The 27440-nt window shown below is 46.0% G+C and overlaps 1 protein-coding gene across 2 annotated transcripts in view; it reads right to left on the reverse strand.

Moving 5' to 3' along the window:
- The window catches only part of ASIC2 (acid sensing ion channel subunit 2), a gene marked incomplete at both ends in the record, with an annotated part of 1119632 nt that overhangs the window by 14099 nt on the left and 1078093 nt on the right, over positions 1 to 27440 (reverse strand). For both annotated transcript variants that reach the window (XM_080712309.1, XM_080712308.1), the window contains one exon: positions 133 to 283. In XM_080712309.1, the coding sequence (XP_080568435.1) occupies positions 133 to 283 (151 nt within the window). The remainder of the gene's footprint in view (positions 1 to 132; positions 284 to 27440) is intronic.

Genomic DNA, 27440 nt, shown 5'->3' on the forward strand with positions numbered 1-27440 from the left:
ACTGAGCATTTCCATCTGCCCTCTAAATATTTAGGAGCCAAAGAACTGAACGACATCGCTTTGGATGCTAGTGGAGTGTGTGACAAATTTCCCATCATGGTGAGAAATGAAAAGAAGGTCCCCGGCACCAACCTGGCATGTGAACCATGCGGCAGTTGCAGTTCTCCACGATGTAGCGGGTCTCACAGTCAATCCGACAGGCGGTGATGCTGTAAACAGGAAAGAAGTCGAGCCCCATCTCTGAGGATCGGCACTCACCCCATGGTGGGGGCAGGTATGTGAGCTGCAAGACAGGGAGGAAGGGGGCAGCTGTCAGTCCTGGAGGGTGCTGTGCATTCGGCCTCCACAGGTGCAGTGATTCATGCATCCGTCCAGGTTTTCAATCAACGCTTGTGTTGATTGCGTGAAATTGAGCATTGACGGTAGAACAACCTACACTCTGCTGAGCTTAGAGGCCTTCAGCATCTACCTCCAATAAATTTTCTACCTTATTTTTTTTTTTTTGCCATCTTTCCATAAATGTCCTCCAGAGCCGGGCGTGGTGACTGGTGGTGCACCCTGTACTTGAGAGGCTGAGACAGGAGGATTGCAGGTTCACGGCCAGCCTCAGCTACTTAGTGAGGCCTTTTGCAACTCAGTGAGACCCTGTTTTAAAATAAAGCATAAAAAATAGGGCTAGAGGTGTAGCTCAGAGGTAGAATGTACCTGGGTTCAATCCCCAGCACCACACACACACACACACACACACACACACACACACACACACGTCCTCTCTGTCACTTTCTCCTTGTAGTACTGAGGATTGAATCCAGAGGTATTCTACTTCTGAGCTATACCCCCACTCTATTTTATTTTGAAAGAGGGGTCCTGCTAAGTTTCTAAGGGCCTTGCTAAGTTGCTGAGTCTGGCTTCAAACCTGCGACCTTCCTGTTTCAGTCTCCCAAGTATCGGGATTATAGGCGTGCATCACCGCGCCCACCTCTTTACATCCTTTCTTTTTTTTTAAGACTGAAGAAGATGTACAATAAAGTGTACACGTTTCAAGTGTACAATTCAAGTTCTGACAAGTGTATATACCTATATTTCTACCACACCAACTAAGATATAGGGCATTTTTGTCACCCTGGAAAGTCCCTTCCTGTCCCTTTCCAGTCAGTCCCCCATCTGCCTAGGCAGTCATTTTCATGATTTCTGATACCACAGCATGACATGACTGTTCTCAAATGCCATAAAAATGAAAGCTTACATGGTACTTGCTTGTATATGTTTTCTGTTACTTGGCACCCCCCACCCCCACCAATGGTACTGGAGATTGAATCCAGGGACATTCTACTTCTGAGCTATACTCCCAGCCCAATTTTAGTTTATCTTATTTTTTTTTTGTTGTTTTGAAACAGGGTCTCAATGGGTTGCTGAGAGTCTCACTAAGTTGCTGAGGCTGTCCTCAAACCTGCGCCCCTCCTGTCTTAGCCTCCCAAGTCCTGGAATTACAGGTGTGCACCACCACACCTGGCTACCCAGCCTGTGTTTGTCATTTCCCACATGGTTGCTTGAAGCGGGAATTAATTCCTTTTAATTTTCATGGAGTAGTTTTTCATGTATGAATGCAGAACCATTTGTTTATTTATCCATCTACCTGATGATAGACATTTGGATTATTTCCAGTTTGGGATAATTATGAAAAAGACCCTATGAATATTTATTTATGAGTCATTTCCTGGACATACATTTAGCTTCTATTGAGTAAGTGGCTGGGAGTGGAATAGCTGGTTCATCTGCTAGGCTCAGGTGTAATTTTATGAGAAACGGCCCCACTAGTCTCTAAGGTGGTTCTATTTTATATTCCCACCAGGAGTGCATGAGAGTTCTAGTTTCTCCGCACCCATGACAAATCTTGACTCTGCCATCTTTTTACCTTAGTCACTCTCAAGGTGTAGCTGTATCACACTTAGAAGAGTGACTAAGATGCAACTCCCTACTGATAGATGATTTTGAAAAAAATTTTGTGTGTATTGGTGATTCATGTATTATTATTAATTAATTAATTATTATTTTTACTTTGGTATTGGGGACTGAATTTAAAGGCATTCTACCTCTGACTTACATCCCCAGCCCTTTTTATTTTTTGTTTTGGAACAGAGTTTTACAAGGTTGCTGAGAATCTTGCTATGTTCCTGAGGTTTCCCTCAAACTTATAATCCTCCTGCCTTAGCCTCCCAAGAACTGGGACTATGGGCATTCACGGCCATGCCCAACTATGTATTATCTTTTGTGAAGCATCTGTTCATGTCTTTAGCCCATTAAAACAAACCTTGTTTATTTTTTACTCTATTGAGTTATAATTGTTCTCCAAGTAGTCTGGATTCAAATCTATTGTGATATATAATATATATAATATATAATATATAATATTTAATATATAATATTCATATATAATATTATATGTAATATTTATATATGCTAATATATATTATATATAATATTTATATATATATGCCCTGGTTGGACTGAAGAAGCTTTATGCGATTTCCATTTTGCTGAAAGTTTTTATTCTATTCTTTTAAAAAATCATTAATGGATAGTGTATTTTGCAAATGCGTTCTGCTTCTATGGAGATGATCACATGATTATTTTCCTGTATGTGGAATGATATTGATTGAGCTACAGATGTTGAACCCATCTTGGACCGCTAAGATAAACTCCACTGGGTCACAATTTATTATCCTCTTTGTGTATTGCTGTATTTGATTTGCTAATATTTTATGAAGGATTCTTGCATCTATGTTAAAGAGGGATATTATATTATTGTATTTAATTGACTTTTCTTATAATATGCTTGTTAAGCTTTTTTTTTCTTTTTCTTTTTTGGTGATGGTAGAGGTTGAACCCAGGGGCATTCTATCTCCAAACCACACCCCTAGCCATCCTCCTGTCTCAGGCTCCCAAGTACAGGGATTACAGGTGTGCATCATCATGCCTGACTCTTATTGAGTTTTGGTCCTGGGATTATACCGACCTCATGAGAAGTGTGATAAAATATTTCCTCTTTCTCTGTTTTCTGAGTTTGTGTAGACTTAGGATCACTTCTAATTTAAATGCTTGGTAGAATTTACCAGTGAAGCCATCTGGACATGATGATTGTGTATATGTGTGTGAAGATTTTTAATTATGAGTTCAATTCCTTTAATAGATATAGACATATTCAGATTTTTCTATTTCTTCTTGTGCTAGTTTTGGTAACTTGCAGTTTTTTCCTAAGGAATTTGCTCATTTTATCTAAGTTTTTGAATTTATTAGCATCAAGTTGTATATAATATTCCTTTATCACTTAAAAATGTCTGTTGAAGCTAGCCATGGTGATGCACTATGGTCCCAGTTCTTGGGAGGCTGAGGTAGGAGGATTGAAGGTTCTATTGCAGCCCATGAATGTAGCTTGGAATTAGAATGCTCCTGGGTTCAATCCCTAGTCAAAAAAAAAAAAAAAAAAAAAAAAAAAAAAAGTTTGTTGAACTGTAGCAATGCCCTCTCATGCCTGATGGTGGTAACTTGTTCTCTCTCTCATTTTCTTTGCTATGAATTTCTAACTTAATTATGTTCAGAAAACATATCTTTCATGGTTGAATTCCTTCAAAATTTACTGGAATTTGCCTTATGCTTTAGCATATGGCCTATCTTGGTGACCTGAAAAGTATATTCTTGATGTAGTATTGCTCAAATTTCTATATCTTAACTAATAATTTTGTCTGCTTATTCATCATTCAGAAAGGAGCATTAAAATCTCTATTACCAGCTGGGCGTGGTGGCACACGCTTGTAATCCCCGCACTTGGGAGGCGGAGACAGGAGGATCGTGCAGGTTTGAAGCCAGTCTTGCTGGCTTAGGAGACCCTGTTTCCAAATAAAAATATAAAAAATAGGTCTGGGAGTGTAGCCCGGAGGTAGAAGGGCTTCCAGAAACCCCGGTACCACACACACACACACACACACACACACACACACACACACACACACAAAGAGAAATCTCTATCACCATGGATTTGTCTGTTCTGTTCATTTTGTGTTGTGTATTTTTGACACTTATTACTAAGCACAGGCACATCTAGGCATTGTTTGGATGAACTGATCTTGTTATCATTGTGAAATAGCCCTCTTTGTCTCATGAGACAACCTTGTCTTAAAGTTTACTTTTATGCTATACATGCAGCTGCTTTTTTATGCTTAATGTTTATCTTTTTTCATTCTTTACTTTGTTTTTTAACCTTTCATAATTCTTATTCACTTAAAGTACATTTATTGTAAACAGCCTTTTTTTTTGTGGTACTGGGGGTGGAACCCAGGGGCTTTTCTACCTCTGGGATATACTCCCAGACCTACTTTTTACTTTTTTGGAAACAGGGTCTCACTAGGTTGCTGAGAGCCTCACTAAGTAGTAGCTGAGGCTGGCTTTGAACCTGTGCAATCCTCCTGTCTCAGCCTCCCAAATGCTGGGATTATAAGCAAGCACCACCATGACCAGCTAAACAGCCTATTTGAATGCTGCTATTTTACCTTGTCTGACAATCTCTGCCTTTTCATTGGGGGATTTGATCAATTTATATTTAATGTGATTTTGATATGTTTGGATTGAAGTTATTATCTGTTCTTTGTTTTCTGTTTGTCTCTGTTTTATATCTTTTGTTTTTTCTTATTCCTTTTGGTTTGAATATTAAACTAAAATAGTTCAATCTATCTTGGCTATCAGTTTATACCCTTTTGTATTATTATTATTATTTTTAAATTTTTGCTAGGATTTACAATATTCATCTTCAAATCACTACATACAACTTCACATGCAATCTTTTTTTTTTTCTGCTAAAGATTGAGCCCAGGAAAATTCTATCTCCAAGCTATACCAACAGCTCTTCTTATTTTTATTATTGGAAACAGGATCTAAGTTCATGAGGACCTCACTAAGTTGCTGAGGTTGGCTTTGAACCTTCCTCCAAATTACTGGGATTACAGGCGTGCATCATCATGCCTGGCTCACATGCAATTCTATTTAATTTTTTTCTGTCCTTAATACTATCACTGTAATGTATTTTTCTTCTGCAATGGTTATGAACACTGTACTATACTTTTAATATTATTTTTTCCTAAAGCAGTCTATTGATTTTATTTTATTTTATTTTATTTTATTTTATTTTTTTTTGGTGGTACTGGGGTTCCTGGAAGCCCTTCTTCCTCCGGGCTACACTCCCAGACCTATTTTATATTTTAGAAACAGGGTCTCTTACGCCAGCGTGGCTGGCTTCGAACCTGCGTGATCCTCCTGTCTCCGCCTCCCAAGCGCGGGGATTACAAGCGTGCGCCACCACGCCCGGCAGTCTATTGATTTTAAAGAAGAAAAAGCTTGTGTTCAATATTTACCTACATATAGATAATTTTCATTGTTCATCATTTTTATTATAGATCTGAATTTTTCATATGATATCATTTCTTTTAGGCTTAAGAAGTTCTTTCTAACATTACTTGTAGAGCAGGTGTTCTAAAAGCAAATATTCTAAGTTTTTATTTATCTGTACAATATTTTAGTTTTGTTCTGATTTTTGAAACATATTTTGGCTATAGATAGATTTATAGGCTAATAAGTATTTTCTTTCAGCATTTCAATGATATTATTTCTTTGTCCTCTGTCCTGTTTATGATGAGGATCAGTTATAATTTACCTATATGTGTTATTCCTTTTGTTTTTTATCCTCTCTGGCTGTCTTTAAGATTTACTCTGAAGCCGGGCGTGGTGGCGCACGCTTGTAATCCTCGTGCTTGGGAGGCGGAGACAGGAGGATCGTGCAGGTTCGAAGCCAGCTGCGCTGGCATAAGAGACCCTGTTTCAAAAATATAAAATAGGTTTGGAAGTGTATCCTGGAGGTAGAAGGGCTTCCAGGAACCCCAGCACCACCTAAATAAATAAATAAATAAATAATAAATAAAAAAATAAAAGATTTACTCTGTATCATTAATTTTCAGAATTTCAACTTTTTCAAACAGAGGTATCATTTTCTTTGTATTTTTTCCTGTTTGAAATTGTTGAGGATTACAAACCTGTGAAATGATGCTTCTAAATAAATTTAGGAAAGTATTAGATAATATTTTTTTCAATTTTCTTCCTATTCTGTTTTTTTCCTTTTCAAGCTAACAATATAATGTATGTTAAACTCTATATACCACTGGGGGCTTTGTTCACTTTTATCAGTCTTTTTCTTTTTGTATCCCAAGTGAATAATTTCTATTGTTTTGTATTCAGTCTTCTGTTGATTCCATTCAACTTGTAAATTTCAGATATTGCATTTCTCAGTTCTAGAACTTACATTTGTTTACAAAAAGGTTTCCAGGTTTTGCAAAAATTCAGTCATTTACAATGTTTTCTGCAATTATTTAACATGTCTATAATCATTACTATAAAGTCACTATCTTCCAATTCCAACATTGGGGTTGTATGTAGATCTGTTCTTATTATTTTTTAATGTTTCCCCTCTAACCTTGTGTATCTAGTAGTTTTTTTATTGCATATTGGATGTTATGGGTCAGTCTTTTTTTTTGTGTGGTACTGGAAAACTGAACCCATGGGTGCTTTACCACTGAGCCATTTTCATTTTTTAATTTTATAACAAGGTCTTGCTAAATTGTCAAGGCTGGCTTTGAACTTATGATCCTGTCCCTCAGCCTCCCAAATACTGGGATTATAGATGTGCACCTTCACACCTGGCTTGAGGATAAATCTTTATAGCTAATCTAGGCAGATTACCTTCCTCTGAGTAGTATTGAGTTTTGTTCTAGCAGGTATTTTAAATTTATGGCGAAACACTTTGATTTTGTGGAGGCCTTGTTTAAGGGTTGGTATATTTTATAGTTTTGCCCTTAGTCCTGAGCTATAGCCTTGGTCTTGGGATGTAATCTTAACTTTGAAAGAACAATACTCCCGGGGCTTCAATGGGACTCCTGTGCTGTTCATCAAGTCTCTTTAATGGTGAGGTATGAATTACTTCTCTGCAGAGGCAGCTGCTGAAATAACTGCTCAGCACCGTCCACTGTTGTTTTCCTCTTAAAATTCTTGGAGTTCACTCATATGCGGTTCAAGGTTCAGCTTTGGATTTGTGTAAGCATTTGGAGTTCTCTCTCTTCAGGCTCCTCATTTCTAGGATTTTCCCCCCTCAATTTCAACCTTTCCAGCCAGGCGTGGTGGCGCACGCTTGTAATCCCAGCATTCAGGAGGCTGAGACCGGAGGATCACAGTTCGCGGACAGCATCAGGTAGTTAGTGAGGCCCTCCGCAACTTAGTGACACCCTGTTTCAAAATAAAGAATAAAAAAATAGGGCAGGGGGTGTAGCTTGGAGGTCAAAAGCCCCTGGGTTCCATCCCCAGATCCGCATAATAATAAATAAATAAATAAATAAATAAATAAATAAATTCAGCTTTTCTGAAATTTTACTGTCCGTTGGTTTCTGGTTGAACTTCATTCCTAGTATTCTTTTAGAATTCTGAAATGACCACAGCGAGAAGTTGGGTCAATAAAAGTTTATTTGACCTAGTGTGGTTCTCTTCCTTTATGGGCTGTATACCCTCTAGTTTGTGGCTGATTTTAGTCTGTCTCTAATGCAGTTAAATGGTTTTAAAATATTTCCTCTAGAGCTTATGATTGCCATTCTTAGAGAAGTTACTTTGATATTAGCTACCCTGTCACTACTGGGAATCCAAAATCTCTATACTTATATAATTTAATATTTACAGGATTGAGATAGATCTTCCTCTTCTCATTTTATTGATGGGAAAAGAGGTTCAGAAAAGTTAGTAATCCATGCAAGGACACGCACCTACTGAGTGGCAGTGGCAGAGCCTGTGTGTGGACCTAGGAATTTCTGACCTCAAGGGGCTGTGCTTATCATACTCTCCTGCATTGCCTCCATAATGCAAAGAAATCAGTGTTAAGGAAGAAGAAACACTTGAAATGGGTGTGCGATGAATGTAGCTGGGTTAAGGTTTGGTCATAGGCTAATGCTTGCTCATGATGGGCTTCCCTCCCCCTTTTTGTAGAGGTCATGATTCCAATTCCCTGCCTCTTCTGCTATGGCTGGCTCATAGGTTCCACCGCCTTCTCTGAAGCTTCACACACAGCAGCAGCTGGAACAAGACAGTGTGCCCAGCACTGACTCTTGCCTACCAAAGAGTATCTGTAAGTGTGTCGGAGTATTTGTTTATCCTGGGCAAGCAAAGCCTCAGGGGTCCCTGAAGCACTGTCTTCAAATATCTGAAAGCCTATCTCAGGGAAGGAGAAATAAATTTGTTTTCTGGCATCTCAAGGGAAAGAATACAGGAATAGATACAGGGATAGTTGTAACGAGGGAAGTAGGGATGATGACAACATTTACTGATGTTGTGAGGCACTGTGGTAGGCTCATTATAACATTATCTTGTTTAATCCTAGAGAAGAATACATTCTGGCTCAGCATAAGGAAGAATTTTGGAATCCACTAGTACAATTCAATAATACAGTTATTAGTATACTCTTGGGAGTGAGTTCCCAATCACCAGATGTTTCAGCAGATGCTATAAAACTTGGGTAGGATGGGAAACGAGGCAGAGTATACAATTGGATGAGATGACTTCTAAAGTCTCTCAAGCCCCTAAACCTATTATTATAATTTGAGAATTAGAGACAGTGGAATGACCCAATGTTACCTTAAACTCTGCCCTTTCATGGGCTGGCCATGTGACTTTGAGTAAACTATTTGGTCCCCAACCCCAGCATTCAAGTCTCCTTATGTGGCTAAATAAATGGGATAAATGCCCACTCCAAGCTACTAGACGGTCATCAAGGTCTCATTCCCTTCCCCTAATAAACATATTCATGTTTTTCTATTCCTTTCTTTCTTTCTTTCTTTCTTTCTTTCTTTCTTTCTTTCTTTCTTTCTTTCTTCTTTCTTCTTTCTTTCCTTCTTTCTTTCATTGATCCATCAAGTAGCCAAGCTCCTCCTCGGTTCTCTTTACAATTAGGGCTTTATAGACTGGAAAATCTTTGCCCCTTTTTACTTTGGTTATTTAGAGTTGTGTTTCTTATGATAAAGACTCCTGCCCAATTCAGACATCCTAGTCAAGATGCAACCAGGAAGTCAAAATGTCACGAGAGAGATCAGGGCTAGACTTGTGTATGTGGGAGCCCTTGGTGTGTATCAAAACTGCAGGTGGATGAGCTAGTCTGGGAGAGAGGAAAGACACCCAGAATACAGCCTTGAGCTGTGTATATTCTCAATAACTCCTCCTCCTCTTTCTCTGCTGAGCCATAGAACTGGGGTCTTTGATAATTGCTTGAATTTATGAACGGACCAGGGAACTCAGAATTTTGGGATTGAATACTCTGCTGCTCGCCTTCCACTGCGCTGGGGTCTTGAGGCTTCTCTTGGTCACTGTTTTCACTTTACAGAGAGGAGCCAGTGTTTGCTCCTGATCTGCCTTGGACACCCCTGTGTTGTTCTTCAACCACTGACCTTCCCAGCCTCTCGGGGACCCTGTGTCCTGAGCACACCAGCATGTGGCGCTGCAGCTGACATAGCTGCAGGCCCAGGAGCCATTTGGAGTCCTGGTGGCCTGTAAGAGGCCTCTATGCTCCTCCCCCTCGCCCTATCTGGCCCAGCTCCTCTCCATCTTCTTCCATTGCTCCCTCCTCCTTCACCCTGCTTCCTGTGCTTTCTTACTCTTTCCAGGAGCAGAGTCAAGATATTCCCTAAGCGATGTCATCGCTCTCTGAAGACCTGGCTCATGGCCATATCCTTCCTCAGAGTCTCACCTTATTCTGATATTTTCCCAAGGAAAGGCAGTTCCCACCCTCAGAGGAACCCTAAAGCAGGGTGTTAGGATATGTTTTCTGCCTTATGATGTGACGAGGTGGAGCATCTCCAAGAGTCTGATGCGTAAGGGATGCTGAATCAACTGAAGCCATGCTCTCACTGTGTGTGGTTTTTGCCCTCCCCCTCCCCTGGTGGTGGCCAGAGCCCACCTGGCCAGGCCTCCCAACTGTGTTGCAGAAGTGTACTCTGATGACCCGTGACACCCTCTTGTCCCTTCTCTCTGGGGTCTCTATTTGCACGTTGTTGACTGGGAGGAAAGACAGTATCCAGCGGTGTGGACTACACCTTCACTGCGCTGGTAATGACATGTAGGGGCTGGCATTGGCACCTCTCTGAGTCCCACCTATCTGCTTCAGAAGCTCAGGGGTGTGGACCAGATAGTTGCTAAATTCCTCCAGAGTCTTCAAAGTCTTCGAGTCAATTCCAGGGCACAAACGGGGTGGGGAGCGAGGCAGCTGCTCCCAGATAATCTGAATGGTTTAAATATTTGGTGCAGCGAATTTTTCCTTCCTTCCCTCTGTCTAGAGAAATGGATCAAGGCTGGGGCGACCCTGGCTCAGAGCCAGCAGTAAGCGCTCACGCTGGGAAAAACTGCCTTGAGAGCAGAGGGGAAAAAATATCCCCTTTGTGGTCTGTGTTTCAGAGAAGTAGTCAAAGGGATGTTGGGCCTGCTCAGCAAGGGTCCCATTGATGGGGAAGTGTCAGGCTGGGGGAGGTGGCCTCTGGGCACTGCGGAGAGTAGAGGTGGGTGGAGGGAGTCTGGGCTATCACTTTGTTAGGGGCCTCAGAAAGGCTTTTGTTCATCCAGCCTCGTTGAACAAGCACTTAATTAACTCCTAGGATGTGTCAGGCATCAAGCTGGGCTTGGGGCTAGAGGTGAGTAAAGTGGGGTACCTGTACTTGAGGGGCTCCTGCTGGCCACAATCCTTCCCGCCACCAGCTAGAGGCACGTGCCCAGGTCCCTGGGGACTGTTCTCTTCCATGTCCTCCAGCCCGCAGAGTTGAGGGGCAGAGGGGGATTACGGTGCTATCGTCACCATGGGTTCTGGATTGAGGAAGGCTGTGCACTGGGTCTGAAGTAGTCCATGTCTGGGTTTTCTTGCATGACCTTGAACATAACATTCAACCTCTCTGCTCCATCTGCAGGGAGCTCTGTGCTCTGGGAAGACCTGGGTTCTAGGATCACGTGGCCCCAAGGTTCCCCTGCTGCTAGCCATACTCTCTGCCATCTCCTCCTGTTTCTACCTCCCACCACAAGCTCAAACTTCTGTCTTGCCCACTCATTGGAGGAGAAATCAGAGCCTGCTTTTTGAGCTATAATTTTCAGTGTGATGTTTTTATTGCATCCTGCCGAGTGATTTAAGTGTGTTCGCAAATGATTATATTGTGCTCCTTTTAAACAATTCTAAAATCAAATAAAATACGAAAATCAAACCTACCAATCAGTCAGCAACAGAGGCAGCAACGGGGTCTCGGGGGAGATGAGAGACGTGTCTTTGCAGGCAGCACAGAGCGATGAGGCACCCTCTACCCAGCCCTGCCCTGCTTCAGTGTGGGCTCAACCCACCGGAGCAGAGCAGAGGGTGGGCTCAGGGGTAAGCAAGTCACCATAAAGCAATGGTGACAATAGCACCTGCCAGTTGCTGGGCACCTACGATAGGCCTACACCCACGGGAGGTATCATTGACAATATTATCTCACCAAGCCTGGTGGTATACACCTGGAATCCCAGTACTTGGGAGGCTGAGATGGGAGGGTTGCAGGTTCAAGACCAGCTTCAGCAGCTCAACAAGCTCCTCAGCACCCTACTGAGATCCTGTTTTAAAATAAAAAAGTAAAAAGGGCGGGGGTGCTGCTCAGAAGCAGAATGCCCTAGGGTTCAATCCCCAGTATCACAAAAAAAAAAAGGAAAGAAAAAAGGAAAAGAAAAATGAATATCATTGCTTTTCACCTTCACTAGGGATCACATGCCCTAACGACACATTGTAGACTCACTGATGGCATGAACATAGGTGACATGTATAGACACTGTACCACGCGCCATGCACTGTGCTAGTAAGCATTTTGCTAGTATGGACTCACCAAATCCTCACAGAGCCTTATGGGATTGTTGCTTTTGTGATCTCCATTATTTATCTGATGAGTTTGGCGCCCTGAGAGGTTGAGTAATTACGGTCACATGGGTAGCAGGTGGCAGCGCTGGGATTAAACCCAGTGGTCTATGCTTTGCAAAACTCCTTTCCATTTCTTGCCTAAAAGAATATGCCCAACAAGGTGGGTTCGCAGAAAGCAGCAGTCGTTACTGGGTGGGTGGATGAGGCTGTCACAGATATCTGAGAAATGGGAATATGTGTTCTTCAGACTTCAGTGCCTAACTTCACTCTGCTAAGAAATGGCAGCAGTAGGATTCGAACCCAGGTCTGTGTGACTGTGTGCCTCCTGAGTGGGCACGAGGACCCAGGTTAATCCAGGCTCTGCTGTACACCCAGTGGATTTGCTAGGGATGTAGCTTTCTCATCCACAACACTTGTGTTCAGAATGCATGACCTTGAGGTGCAACATAGTGTGTGTGTGTGTGTGTGTGTGTGTGTGTGTGTGTGTATGTGTGTGTGTGTGTGTGTGTATGTGTGTGGTGTGTAGGGGGTGACTTTCCTCCTTTACCTCCATCCCAGGCATATGGCAGACATCACCAGTCAATTTGAGACAGGGCCTTAGAACTTATATAAACACTGCCCTTCAATTAAAATTGGAACCAAGAGGAAATGTTCCATTTTGAGAGTCTTCATATGCAGAAAGCATCAAACCACACATTGCTAAATATTCGCACAGAACAAACTTATTATGTACGATTTAAATAGAGCATGTTCTCCACATGACTTCTCTGCAAGAACAGTAACCACAGCCTGCTCCCCGGTGAAGGAGCATCCCTGACTGATGTTGGGGCCAATCGGACCACAGGCAGCATCACCCAATCAGAATCTGGCCACGCCCTCCCCTCTCCTGAACTCACCCACCTCCACCTCCTCTGTGGTGTCGCCTGGAAACTCAAGTAGCAGTAGTAGCTGATGTAGCACTTTAACAAGCAACAAAAATCAATTTAAAAAGCGAGTTATCCATGATTTGTGACTAATAATAAAATAATAAGCTTATATCCATTGCAAAACTGTCTATGAGTGGGAGAGAATGTGACAAGAACAGAAAATGTAAATTGGTTATGCAGAAAAAAGTAGGAGGGTGCTTTTTTGAAAGACTGTAGCTTGTCTCATTCAAAGAAGACTTTCACCTTGGGCTTTGCTGGCTCTAGACATGCCTCTGAAGCGCTACAGGAATTCTCCTGGCTTTGGTGCCATGGGGACAGAGACAGCATCTGCAGTTTTATTTTTATCCATGTATCTATCCTTCTACCTGACCATTTATTTATCCATTTAACCATTCATCCATCCATCAGTCTAACCATATTTCTCTCCCTCCCTCCATCCATTCATTCACCCACCTTCCATCCTTCTATTTATTCATCCATTCACCCCACTACATATCCATCTCTCTCTCCATCTATCCAGAATCCATTCATCATCCATCCATTTGTCCATCCATCCAGCCATTCATCCATCCATCAACCTGGCCATCCTTCTCTCCATCCTTCCATCCAACCATTCTTCATCTACAACCCATCCTCTTCTCTATCATCGATTCATCCATTTACCTAACTATGCATCCCTCTCTCCCTCCATCTATCCATAATCCATCCATCTATCATCCATCCATCCATTAATCCATCCTCATACCCTATCTACCCACCTTCCACATGTCCAGTGAACATTTATTTAGCACCTAATCTGTCCCAGGAACACTGATAGAAATTGAGGCCATGAAGATGAATAGCATGTGACTCCTAAGTCCATGGAGCTTTAGAGCCTGGAAAGAATGGACATGACATAACAAAGCAAGTGCTAGGAGTAGGGAGGGGATTTGGGCGGGCATGGTCAGAACAATGCAAGGGTGCTCAGAGAAGATCTTATGGAGGTGGTGGTCACCTGTGAGCAGAGTGTAAAAAGACTGCATCGTTCAATAGGTAGATCAGGAGTGGGAAGGGTGTTGTGGGTAGAGGAGCTAGGCTCAGGCATCGAAGGACAAGGAGGCTTGGCCCAGAGGGGTAGGCTCAGGCAACGCAGTGAGGCTGGCTCTCAGTGTCAGGTTGGGGAGCAGTACTCAGTACCTGGGAAATAGCCCCGGACACAGCACCAGCCGGCTGGCTACAAAATTGTCCATAATTGTCACCACGAACCCTGCACACGCAGCACATACACATTGCTCATCGGTACAGCCCCTGCTAACTTCATGCCCTCCCCTCCCCATTGTGAGAGCTTCCTCTGCAGAAGAGCATTTTTAGTGTGTCTGTGCATGCTGACATGCCATTATAATCACATCTTCATCGGGACACAATTTCTTGGGCAAGTGCTGTCAGTGCTGGCAGGCATCTTCTGAGCAAATTGCCTCTGTGTGGGATTTGTTGGTTGAACGGAGAGAAGTGCTCCAGGGATGCAGGTTGGGAGAGGATTTACCTAGAGGAATGAGCCCGGGCTTGGCAACTTCCTGAGGGCCGAGGTGGGGCCGGGAGCAGCTGTGACCTCTCAGGGTGCAGTTTCCCTCCAGTACATCTTCTGTGCCTTTGTATCCCCCATCCAGGGCCCAGGCAGGTCCACCACCCGAGTCACCAGTGCCACAGGGATCTCCGTGACAATGCCGGGCCCTGACCTTCTAGCTCTTTCTCTGGCTAACATTCTCAGCTCTGTATGCTAGAGAGTGGCAATTTGGATTTCAAACTGCATCTCTGCTCTATATTTTTCTTCCTCCTCTCCTCTTCTTCCTCCTTTTTCTGCTTGCACATACGCCCATCTTTCTCAAGCGATCCCTTCAGTCAGTGTCCACCCTCCAGCATCATCAACTGAACAATTCTAAAGAGGCCACTAGGAGTGACCTCTCTCTAGGCTTAACTGGAGGATCTCAGAGCTGTTCCTGGTTGTGTGCTGTTCACCTGCAAACTCAGTCCCCTGCCATGGACCAAGGTATGAACGATGCCTCCAGAGAGTGCACTGGGGCAGTTCTGAGCAGTCTGTTCCTCTAGCTCCTTGGCTAGTCCTTGATCTTCAATTCCATCATCCCACTCTTTCTGCTTAAAATATATCACATTTACATGCAATGTAGACATTCTTGATGAGTGGGAGTACCTGGGCTGGAGGTGGGGTTGGGAGTGTTTGTAGAGCACAGAGAAGCCTCCATTCACAATCTTTCTTGGAAGGGAGGCCTTTGATTACCAGCTATTTTTCAACGGGTATATTTGCAATGGAAGTTGGATCCAGGTTGAAATGTTCATGTAATGGTTTTTCTTAAAGTGGAGCAATTGATTTGTTACAGGTTTGTTTTTAGCTCCATCCAAAATCCGCTTTCCATGCATCTGGGTGGGAAGATGGGGTGTTCTTTGACCTAGGGTGGTGTCTGCCCAGGATGGGAGTGTAAATCCTGAGGTGCACATGTGTGTGCACGCTGAACACAGGGAGAGCCTGCTCAGCTCTGGCCTACAGCCCTGCTGGGGTCCTCTCCTCTTTCCAGCCTCTACAAGTTCTAGAACAGATTCTGAGCTAGGCAAGAATGCACTCAGCCCCTAGCTTCAGCCCTGCGAAAGGAAGGAAGGAAGGCAGGAAAGGAAGAGGGAAGGAAGGGAAAAAGAAAGTAGTGTACTGAGTGCCTGCAGGGCAGGGAGGAGCTTGCATGTGCAGCTTCCGTGAAAATCTTCCTAATAATCCTTGAGGTAGGGTCAGGCTGCTCCCCTGAGGCACATCTGCAGCAGGATGACCACTCATGCCTGGCGCTCCACCAACTGAGCCCAGAAGAGGTGCCAGCCTGGTCACCTTTCTCTATCACTGTACCACCAGCAGCATCTTACCCCAGGCGGCCTTGGGGCCCATGCTCAGGAGACTGAATGAATCCCGTCCCTGTGCTCATGGCCTGGCGTGATTCAGCCTCCCTCGTGTTCCTCTGAGCAGAGATGGCTTAGCAGGGAGGCTCTGTGTTCACCAAGCGGCCGCTATAAAATTTATCTTTTATCGCTGCCTTCCTGGAGTTTTTCAGTGGGGAATGCTGGACCTCGACAGACATAAAGCATGTGAGGCTTCTGTGGGATTCTGCAAGGGCGAGATGTGGCATCTTGTTTTTATGCTCCTGAGCCGCTTTGCCCTCGGAGGGGAGGCTGAGCTGTCAGGTCCTATCTTGGAGGCTCGGCTTTGTATCTGGACTGGTTCCCTGGTTTGGGGGTTTATAACATCACACTGTTCTCCATAAATCCCCTTAAAATTAATTTTCCCAGGGGGCTCATGAGAGTTTTGATAAGCCATCTATCACTCTGTTTCTCTCCACACGGTGGCTCCCCTGCCCCCATCCAGAGAATTGCGGCAATCCTTAACACATGGGGCCGCATTTCGTACATAGATCAGAGTGACTTTACAACCTTAAAAATAAGCTTTCTTTTTTACTAAATGCTTTCAGTTGTGTGTGGCTGAGCTGGTGGTCTTGGATGGCTCCTGGCACTAATTCTAAAGCCTGGAGGGATGCAAAGCGTCCATAAGATGCTTTGGGAGGGATAGGGCAGACGCTACCCTTCATGGATGCACCTTGACTCCTTGGCCCCTTAATGAGCACTGCCAGGGGAGGGTCAGTCACCACCTGCCCGGGAGTTCAAAGTCATTTGTACCTGTTATAGACTGGATTGTGTCTTCTCTCCTCATCCATGTGCTGAAGCCTAACCCCCACTGTGACTGCATGGGAAGACAGGGCCTTTAAGGAGATATTTAAGGGTAAATGAAGCCACATGTGAGGTCCTGGTGTACCCTTAAGGAGAGAAGAGACACCCAAGCTCCCTCTCTGTAGGGCTTCCGAGGACACGAGAAGGTGGCCGTCTGCAAGCCAGAAAGAAAGCCCTTACTAGAAATTAACCCTGGCACCCTGACCTCAAACTTTCAGCCTCCAGAGTTTCAAGAAAAATCATTGCTTGTCCTTGAAGTTTCCCAGTCCGTGGTATGTGGTTATGACAGCCTGCAAAGACTGAGACATCTCCCATGTGGACCAATGAAGCCCCCGTTCCTAGAACCCCATAGCTTCTTGGTCACTGCTCACTGGGGCCTTTTTTCCCTGCAAGTCTGACCTGAAAGGGCTGGGGCTGTCCAGGGAGCTTACACTCTAATGCATTCCTCAGGACTAATCTGTGGCTGGGAAGAATTTTCCTAGCAAAACCCGGGTAAGGGGCCAAATTTATAGACAGTCTGCATAACATCCTAACGCATTTGCCTTACCAGTTAGGATTGTTACTCCTGCTTTACAGAGGGAAAGTTGAGTCAGAGAGGGTATGTTGCTGGCTGCAGATTGTACAGCGGTAAAGTCTGGCCCTTGAAATCTATTCCAGGCTTGGAACCCTGACTAGTCCCCCCATGTCTCTTGGCAAGGGGTCTACCTGGGTCCTGAGTTCCCTTCTTGGGGATTGGAGTCCCAGGCTAGGTTTGTGTCTCTGTTCCCAGTCTGCTTTCCCATCTGGTCTGTGAGGTATGATTGCAGAGAGCATACTGACTCTTAATTCCACCTGAAAGGAGGGCTCGGCCTCAGATATTTTCTGCCAGGTTGCCCTGTCCTGCTGCCTGGGCCCTGGAAGAACACACTCTCACCTTCTCAGTGGGGACTCAGTGGAGCCAGACCAGTGCTCACAGAGGGCACCGTGTGGGTTCTTGGAAAAAATGGCTCGGGGATTAGAGGGGTGGGAAGGGGCAGGTGATGCTGTAAAGAGAGCATGGGCTTCAGAATTGGACCCGTCTGGATGCTCGTCCTCAGCTCTGTTTCTTTGCCTGTAGACACCAGTACTGCCCCTCAGGTTTGCTGTGCAGACAAAAGGGGATGCCACGCTGCAACAGAGCCGGGGCTCAGTCAACGCTGCAGGACTGTGCGATATGCTCAAAAGATGCGCGGTAGCCTCGGGCAGACCCAGGTTTGGGTTCCAGCTTTCTCATTTACTAACCCACTTCCCCCTCTATAAATCAGGATTAACAGCAGATAGTTTACTGCTGTGAAAATTCCATATTTCATCAGTTCTGACACAGTTTTTCTCTCTCTCCATCCTAACATGTCTGTTATGCTCCGCCATCAATGGTCTCTTAGCATTGCGCTATAGTTTAACTGGTAGTGTTTTCTCTTCTACTGGCACATAAAATATTATTGGCCCTTACAGTTGTCATCGTTGTCTTAGATTTGATAAAATACAGTAAATGAGCTCATGATTGTAAAGGGCTCTGTGTAATGTCTGGCACTGAGCAGATGCTGTGATTACTATTTCCTGTGGGACCATGAGCAAGTTTTAAAATATCTTTAAGCCTCAGTTTCCTCATCCATATAACAATAGTGATCTTTACCTCACAGGCAACTAGTGCAGCATTTGGCACAGAAAAAGGGCCCCAGAAATATTCTCTTCCATTAGTGAAGTTTGGCAGTTTGCGTGGGGTGGAGAAGGGAAGGGCCTCTTCCTGTCTGAGCTCCTGGGCCCTGTTGGGCAGCGTAGCTCTTTCTCACTCTGCTCCTAGTGGTCCCAAGAATCAGGGCAGGGGTTCTCCATCCACCTGGGAAATTTAGGGAAGAAAATGGCGGCAGCAAAGACCTTGTCTTGAGATCCAAACTAGGCTGCCCCTGAGATGTGACTTCTTGCTGAGGTTTTCTTCATACCTGAATGTGGCTGCTGGGAAAAGTCCCCAGGTCACAGATCTAAACGGAGAGGCTACTCCTTGGTCCCTGTTCCCAACTTGCCTCTTGTTGGGGACACATAACAAGAAAGACCGGCTTTTGGGTGGACAGTGGGCTGGCAGCGTCTTTTCTTCTCTGGGCCCAGAAGCCCAGAGTCTGGATTGATGTCATCCACTCCTGGTGTCCAGTGCTGGCTCTGGCTGACCATAGCCACGTGGTGTCCCCTCTATGGGGATCAGAATTCTTATCTGTAGGATTAATACATGTGCAGTCTGTCCTATGGCTGATGCCCAAAACATCTTAGGCTGTCTACAACACTCCCCTCCTCCCAACAGAGATGCTTTGGAAAGAGCATCAGAAGATCATAAGCAATATTGACTCAACTACAAGGTGCTTAGATGTTTTTGCTGCTGCTCTGATAAAGTGGTCTTTGAAGTGAGCCCTCCCCTGCAGGTGTGTAACATCATGGATGAGCAGGTGCAGATTGTTAGATCAAGAGGGAGTCCCAGTGTTGCTCCTTACACACAGGAACAGATGATTCCCACTTCTGCCCTTTGCCTGGCTCCTTGAGATGGTGCCTCGGCCGCTGCCCTCTAACTTGGTCATGAGGAAACAGGCATATAAAGACTCCATGACAGAGGATGGGAGAGGAGAGTAAGGGGAAGCCTGGACTGGTGCCCTCCAGCCCGGCCACTTTGCATAGATTAGGTATGAGGCAGGTGCTCTTGTGATGCCCACGATCCCACTGCCAATGGACAGTCTGATGCTAAAGCCCTGTGCCACTATCCTTTACCCCCACCTGCAAGTAGCCATCCTTTCTGCTACCATGTGACAGCCATTGCCCCTGGAAAGAGACCCAGAGAAGAGAGACTCAGGTGTTTCAGGAGCGCCGCTGAAGGTCACCTCTTTTCCTTTCCATATAGGACAGGTCTGTCACCATTTTACAGAGAAGACTGAGTCTCACTGGCTTGAGATCATCCAGCAAGGCAGAGGCAGGGTTTGGACAAAATCTCAAGCCTTCTCCCTCCCGGTCCTTCCACACACTGAACCAGCTGCCTCCCGCTCCCATTCCCTGCCTGGCTTTCTTTCGGGCCACCTGTGTGAGAGAGAGGATGATCCCAGACACCATGCTCTAACCAAGTCGACCACCATGTTGTTGCAACCCTGTGAATTCAGGTTTTGTCCTTTCCTGAAGGTTTTTTTTTTTTCTTTAATCAGAATAGACTGACATTATTTCTGTTGTGTTCCAGAGCATTCCATTGGCAGGGACCTTCCATGGGGGTTGTAGTAGGACAAGAAAGAGTTAGAGGTTTGGAGCAGGACAGTCAGAGCTTGAAATTCATTCTTACCGCCTGCTAGCTCGGTGACTTTGGCAAGCCACTGAACCTCTTTGAGAATCAGTTATGTGCATGCGAAATAGGAAATTATTCTCCATCCTGGAGAGCTTTAATGTGACAACACATGAATGCAGCATATTGCCTGAATGACATAGCAGGTCCTCAAGAGAGCAGAGATCTTGTCCTTTCTCATTGGTTAAAGGAGCCTGAAAATTTTTGTTTACCTGAAGAAAATCTAGACTGTGCAGTCTACTCAATCTCCAGTCAAGGGAGGGGTTATTTTTTTTTAATTATTTAAGGATGCATGGTTTTCATGAAAGGTTTAACCAGGGTCCTTGGAGTGGCAGCTGCACGTGCGGGGCTGCCACCTCTGTTTACAAACCATTAGTTGCTTGACAGTGACATTAGTGGGAAGAGAAAAGGCAGAGCGTGCAGTTTTGAAAGCCAGCGCTGGGAGCCACTGACTGCTAGGAGTCAAATAGGACTGGAGGGGGAAAAAATTGGTCTGACAGAGTCACCCAGGGAAGGATTTCATTTATAAATACATATCTCACCCTTTTTACCAAGGAACCCATCCTTTAGTTGTTCAAGGTGAGCTATAAATGCAGAGACAGACACCCCTGAAAGTTTCCCCCTAAACTTTAAAGTACAGTGACAGATGATCAGAATGGCCCTTCTCAATGTAAGATGCCAAGGTTGTAATTGTTAATTCTTTCCCCTGTAATTTATCCTGCTGTCCCTTTGGGTAGCTAAACAGGTCTGATCATGCGTTGACCCATCTGCTTATAAGTCTTCTTGATGAACGACTCTCCTTCTCCTGGTCCTTTCTCTGGGCTGCAGTAATTCTTGACAACTGCCTTAGAGCTCTGTCTCCTGTGGGTGTGGAAGGGGAGAGCCATCACTTAGGAGCACACAGAGAAGAGAAAGCTGCCAGCACGAGAGTGTTGGCAGATGGAGGCAGAGCCCTGTCCTCAGGGCAAGGAGGCTGGGACGGTAGACACGGTCTATGCCTAGTGACCTCCAGGCCTTGAGACACCCCTGCTGGTCCAGGGTCTTTGATCAAGGCGAATCCTACCCAGCGTTCTAGTGAGTATCCCAAGCCTCTGCATCGAGAAAATGCCACGTGGTAAGTTGTAAATCTACTACACAGGTAAGTAGGACAGCGAGGTAGAGACTGTGAGCACTCTGATATTGGAGTTCTCATTTTCTTCCAGGACTGGCCACCCTTCCCATCCCCCATGGATCTCAGCAGGTACGGGGCCAGTTCTCACCAATGAGATGTGGTAGAGGAGAGCAGGACCCCCAGGTTAAGGTCACTAAGAGCAGATGAGCCAGATGTGCCTTCTCTTTCCCCTGTTGGTGGCTGAAGAGAGATGAATCTGAAAACCTAGAGGAGGTTGGTGCTGCAAAGTGGGAAAACCCTGGGGGCTCTGAATGACTGCATGGAGCAGAGACTGGTGGACAGGAGACAGGAGGCTCCCAGTTCAAGGCCAGCCTCAGCCCTGGACAGCAGCTTGGGGAGGAGCACATTTTTACTGGGTTAAGCCGCTCAGATTTAAGAGATGCTTGTTATTAAAGTTAGCCTCCCCTGTCTGATGCTGGCAATATTTTATTTAATAGAACTCAAATTCTCCCACTTAAGGAAGCTCCAGGTGGCAGCCTATGCTGAGTCAGCAGGGTGGCGCTTACTAACAAGATAGTATATTGTAATTCAGCTCTGAGAGCCCCTGTGTGGAAAATTAGCATATAACTTGAACAATAATGTCTACCTAAATTCTTAATTTTAAGGCCTGATAAATTGCTCTTTTGGGGGGAGGATGAAAGGAAAAAACATGGTCTTTTCATAAGAGGCTCAAGGGCCTTTCTTGCCTCCACTGGACATGGAGGCTCCATCTCCCCCAGCCAACACAGGGGTCTGCTCTTCTGCACAGGTGAGACCCTCGCCATCTCTGTCTTGGACTCTTACAGTTCTTTAACTGGCCTCCTGCCTCCTGTGTGGCCCCCTTCTGACCTCCTCCCACCCAATCTCCCATTTTTCTTGTGCAACTGGGGACTGAACCCCGGGGATTCTACCTCTGAGCCACACCAGCAGCTCTATTTTATCTTATTTTTTAAAAATCTTGAAACAAGGTCCCCCTAAGTTGCTGAGGCTGGTGTTGAACCTGCGACCCTCCTGTCTCAGCCTCCCAAGTACAGAGATTACAGGCATGCACCACCACGTCTGACTTCACCAAGTAAAATGCAGATAAAATCTAAGCTCCTTTTTGTCAGAAGACCCTCCGTGATCTGCTTCCCTGCCTCTGCTTCACTATTAGTTGCGCACACCTCTTTAACTTAGCTCTTCTTCCTCCCCTACCCAGCTTTCCAGACTTGAAACTTCCTGCGCCAGGAAGCCCGCTCCATCCACTCCTGCTGTCCACACTTTAGCTTTAGCCCAGTGCCTGTAACACCTACTGTGATTATTGTTATAGTTATTATAGGCAGACGTGGCCACCTCCGCCTGGCCTTTGAGGTTTTTAAGAGGGAAGTAGGGGGCTGGTTTCTCTTTCCCAGGGTTGGCCCAAAGCTGGGGCTCAACTGATGAAACCTCCAGACTCTGGGTGCCAAGCCAGTTACCCAGGCAACGTGCCCTCCTCGGGCCTCAGTGTGCCCAGAGGGAAAATTGGAAGGTCGCTGAGTAAGAGCTGGGCCTTGCTACTCTCTGCGGGCTTTTTCCTGTTTCAGCATTCCAGGATTCTGGGATTTTACACAGCGCAGTCACGTGAGGGAGATCAATACTCAGAGTCTTTCCTGAGCCGCGTCTGCGCAGCCACAATTCTTCAGGAGCCCGTCCTCGGGGGCGCACGTGGCTCTCAGCACCGCCCGGCACCAGAGAGAATTTATCACCACAGAAAAGCTTGTGGTGCAGGTTTAGCAAATGTGGCATCGCGGACGTCCCAGGACTTCATTTATCAAGTAAACACGGCTTCCTTATTTAGACTTCAGTCACTGGGCTCATAAACTATCACTCAGATATAAAAACTGGGGTAAGGTGTCCTCTTTTATTGACCCCGGTGAGAAATTGGCAGGATCATTTATGCCTCAGCACAGAAAGCAAGGCCATTTGCAGCCTTGCAACTTGTTACTCGGAGGAGGCTTTTTATGTGGGGCCTGGCGCGGGGCGGGCCGCAGGAGCCCTCAGTACACTTCCTGACACCAGGGTGGCCGTGGGCAAGCTCCCTCCCTCTGCCCAGCCCCAGCCCCCGGCTCTCCTACAGGGCATCTCCCAGGGGTGATGTGGGGTGGCCCGCCCTTCTCCCAGCCCCGCAAACACAGAATTACAATTACAGGAGGCAGCCCTCCCCCCAGCCCAGCCCTCCCCCATCCCACAGAGTAGGTCTGGTTTCTGAGGGCCCCTGGGTCACTGACTTCCCCTGGCTGCTTCAAGTCCTTTGTTATGGCCATGAATGCAGCAAAAGTCTTGCTTCTTCCAGGAAGCTTTCCTGGCTTGTCCTTCCCTTCTCCCTCTTCCTGACTCCTGGCATGCCTCCTACCTGAGTACTGCGTGCTTAGTGGATATAGCCCTCTGCCATCATTTATCTTTTTTTTTTTTTTTTTGGTGCAGGGAGTGAACCCAGGGGCATTCTACCTCTAAGCTACACCCCCAGTCCCTTTATTTTATTTTATTTTGAAACAGGGTCTCATTAAGTTGCTGAGGCTGGCCTCAAACCTGGGATCCTCCTGTCCTAGCCTCCCGAGTACTGGGATTACAGGCGTGTGCCACCACGCCTGGCACCACTTATGTTTTTATGATAGGGCACCTTCCTGTCTGTGCCAAAGGTCATAGCGTCTATGGAGACAGAGTCTGCCTAGCGGTTCTTTATGACCCCTGCGGGGCTCTCATTCAATGTTTATTTCCTTGACAACATAATAGAAGTTGGGGTAAGGAGGGATTTCTCAGGTTAAAGTTCAAATCCTTAGCCAGGTATGGTGGCTCATGCCTGTAATCCCAGTACTTGGGAAGCTGAGACAGGAAGACTGAAGATTCAAGGCCAGCCGCAGCAATTCTTAGTAAGACCTCAGCAATTTGGTAAGACCTCTGTCTCAAAAAAAAAAAAAAAAAAAAAAAAAGGGCTGAGGGTATAGCTTGAAGGTAGAATGCCTTCGGGCTCAATCACCAGTACTTCCCCCCCCCCCCCCAAAAAAAAAAAGTCCAAATTCCAACCTCTTCTCTCTTCACTTCCTCACCCAGGCTTTCTGCTCTGGCATAAGAATTGCTCTCAAGTTGGCTTGCCTCTGTGACTTTCCAGAGGCTATTGATGGTGCCCAGAATGCCTTTCCTCTACATTTTTACTCAGCAAAGGTTTATCAATCCCCGAAGACCAGTTAGACAGTGATTCCTCCAGGCAGCCTTCCCTAACTCCTAAGTTTGAGTGAGGCGCCCTCCTGTAGCCTCCCACGGGCCCCGTGCTTCTCTCCTAGCAGTCGGCACAAGGGCTGGCCTCCTCCACCTCACTGTGACTTCTGAGGGGGAGGCCCTGTGCTAAGCATCTGTGAGTCCCTAGGGTGTGCAGATACATGGGAAATACCAGCTGAATTGATGAACGGCTGGATGGGTGGATAGGTGGGCACATCAGTGAGTGGGTGGAAAGTTGGTCCTGCTGCAGCTGGAAATGAGGGAACACAAGAAGACAGCAAATGCACTGATGGAGCCTCGGAACAGAGACAGCAGCCAGGACGAGATGGGTTGTCAAGGATCCAATGACGTGCGAGCTCTCTGGGTCTAGGAGGACCATGAGTTCCCAGGGCAAGGCTCAGGGAGGAATGGCAGCATGGGGATGATGTCGCAGGCCATTCAGGGAGCGGGAGGAGCCTGGAGGTGCTTGTGTGCGCCAAATTCTGTCACCTAAGGGTTGACCGAGCTGCACCGTCCTCTGCCTCAGCTCTGGCTCCTATGTGCCTGTATCCGCACAGTTTTCTTCCTAGTTCCAGGGAAGCAAACTGTTCCTTGGTGTATGCGGGCACAGGATGCTGTGAAGCCCCACAGCATTTCTTATTAGGCTGGGTGTTCTTGGCAAACAGATTATATGTTGTGTGTGTGTGTGTGTGTGTGTGTGTGTGTGTGTGTGTGTGCTTGATGAAGGGGAGTGATGTGAGGTATGATAGCACTTCCCATACTTTAATGTGCCAGAATTTTGAGGGATCCTATTAAGAGGCAGGCTGTGATCCTGGGGTGGGCTCCGACACTGCCCCCCTGATGAGCGGGTGTGGCTGACGGGTTGGAGTTACTGATGCTGCTGATTCATGGGTGACAGTGATTGGCATGGAACTGGTAAAAATCAGTGACTCTCTACAGGGCTTGAGGAATATACTCTTTGAAGCTAAAGATGGTCTGGACTGATGGCCACAGAATCACAGGGATCTTAGAATGTTCAAGAGAGGTCAGAGACACTGCTGTATTTTTTTTTGTGTGTGTGTGTGTGTGCGTGTGGTGCTGGGAATTGAACTCAGGGGTATTCTACCTCTGAGCTACACTCCCACCCCAATTTTTTATTTTTTACTTATTTTTTTGTGTGTGTGGTACTGGGATGGAACCCAGGGGCATTCTACCTCTGAGCTACACCCCCAGCCCTATTTTTTATTCTTTTAATTTGAAACAGGGTCTCACTGAGTTGTAAAGGGCCTCACTAAGTAGTAGCTGAGCCTGTCCTTAAACCTCAATCCTCCTGTCTCCACCTCCCAAATGCTGGGATTATAAGCGTACACCACCGTGCCTGGCTTTTTAGTCTTTTTTTTTTTTTTAAACAAGGTCTCATTAAGTTTTGGAGGGCCTCACTAAGTAGCTGAGGCTGGCCGTGAACCTGGCTCCTCCTGACTCAGCCTCCCAAGTACTGAGATTACAAGCGTGCGCCACCACATCCGCGGATACTGCTGTTTTTCATTAGCCCCAAGATACAAATCATGCTAAGATGTGCCATTGTTCTTCATACTGCTAAGAAAAAACTACCCTGCCAATGAATGGCAAGAGACCACCGTCTCAATGCTAAGGCACATCTCAATTTCAGAGAAGTTAAAATATAGTCTTTTCCAGATCCCCCTTATCCCTCATTTCTCTGGGACTGCTGGGCTGGCAGGAGGCTGAACCTGAACTTGCTGTAGTTTCAGTTCTCAGGAGGCCCCAAAAGATGCCGGAAAGCATGATCAGGCCCAAGGTGGGGGAGTGAGGGTTCTCTACAAGCCACACACTCCTATGGCTCTTCCGAGGTTCCCAGTTCCGTTCTCTACTCCAGACCGAACACCTTGGAAGACATCCCTTTCTCACCCTTAGCAACATATTTCAATGAAGAAACATCAAGCCCAGGGCTCTGGGCTCCAGCGTTGTCTGATTTTATATTCAGGACATCCCTTTCTTTCTATGTGGGAGATCCATAAGTTAAATTGAATCCCAGGTGACTCGGTTGGAGCCTTTCTGCCCTTGGCCTTCTTCACGCAATCAGAAGAAAAGCAACTACTCTATCTTCTCTCAGTCTCATCTCCTCCATGATAAATGGTGGAATTAATCGAATCGCAGCGCTGGATCACCCAGGGCAACGCTTCCCAACCTGCATGCTGCTGCGGAAGCACCCGGGGATATTTTTATAAACCGCAGAAGCTCTGGGCTCACCCCAGAGATTAGAACGCAGCTGCTCTGGCCTGGGGTCCAGGTATGAGCATTTTTCAAAATCTCCCTAGAGGAGTCTATCCCTGTAGCCAGGTTGAGAACCATTAATCTAGTCCACCTTTATTTGACAGATGGAAAAACCGAGGACCAGAAAGGCCAAGCCATCTGCCTTTGGTCACACAGCTGGCTGCCGAGGGGGTTAGACTTCAATTTCTGGCATTATCCCTGGATTCTTCATTCAGGGTTCTGATCAGACCACCCCACTGAACATTTCCTGTAGGCATAGACAGACGGGCACCCCAACACACTCAAAGACATGCAGCCATGTGTGTGCACACATGAGATCCACTGTGTTTGGAAAAATCTAGGCAGAAATGAACAGTAGAGCTTAGAAAGGAATCAAAGTCCTCAAGCTGACAATGGACGGGTTTCATGCTGGCCACCATTCTGACAGTCTGGGCTGGGGGTGGGAGAAGTAATTCCTCCTCAGCCCCCCACATAGGATCCAGCCTGTTTTAGGGAATGGACTCGTGGCACCCAGGCCTCGCTCACGGTGCCCCAGTATCAGGCAGCCTGATGTCCCCTTGGTCATGTGCTAGGTGTTCAGGGCCAGGCAGGTGGCCCGGGATGCTCAATAAAGTTTACTGACCAATGAATGACTTATTGGAAATTATGTCTGAGATTGCCCTCAAGAAGAAATTAATGGGCAGAGGAGGCTATTAAATTATGCAGGAATGAAACACGCCATTGAGCTGGCGTCTTCAGGCAGGCGCGCTGCTGTCACGGAAGGCGCTGAGCCCGTGTGCT

This window comes from Muscardinus avellanarius (genome assembly GCF_963383645.1).
Source record: "Muscardinus avellanarius genome assembly, chromosome: 16".
In the NCBI taxonomy this organism is placed as follows: Eukaryota; Metazoa; Chordata; class Mammalia; order Rodentia; family Gliridae; genus Muscardinus; species Muscardinus avellanarius.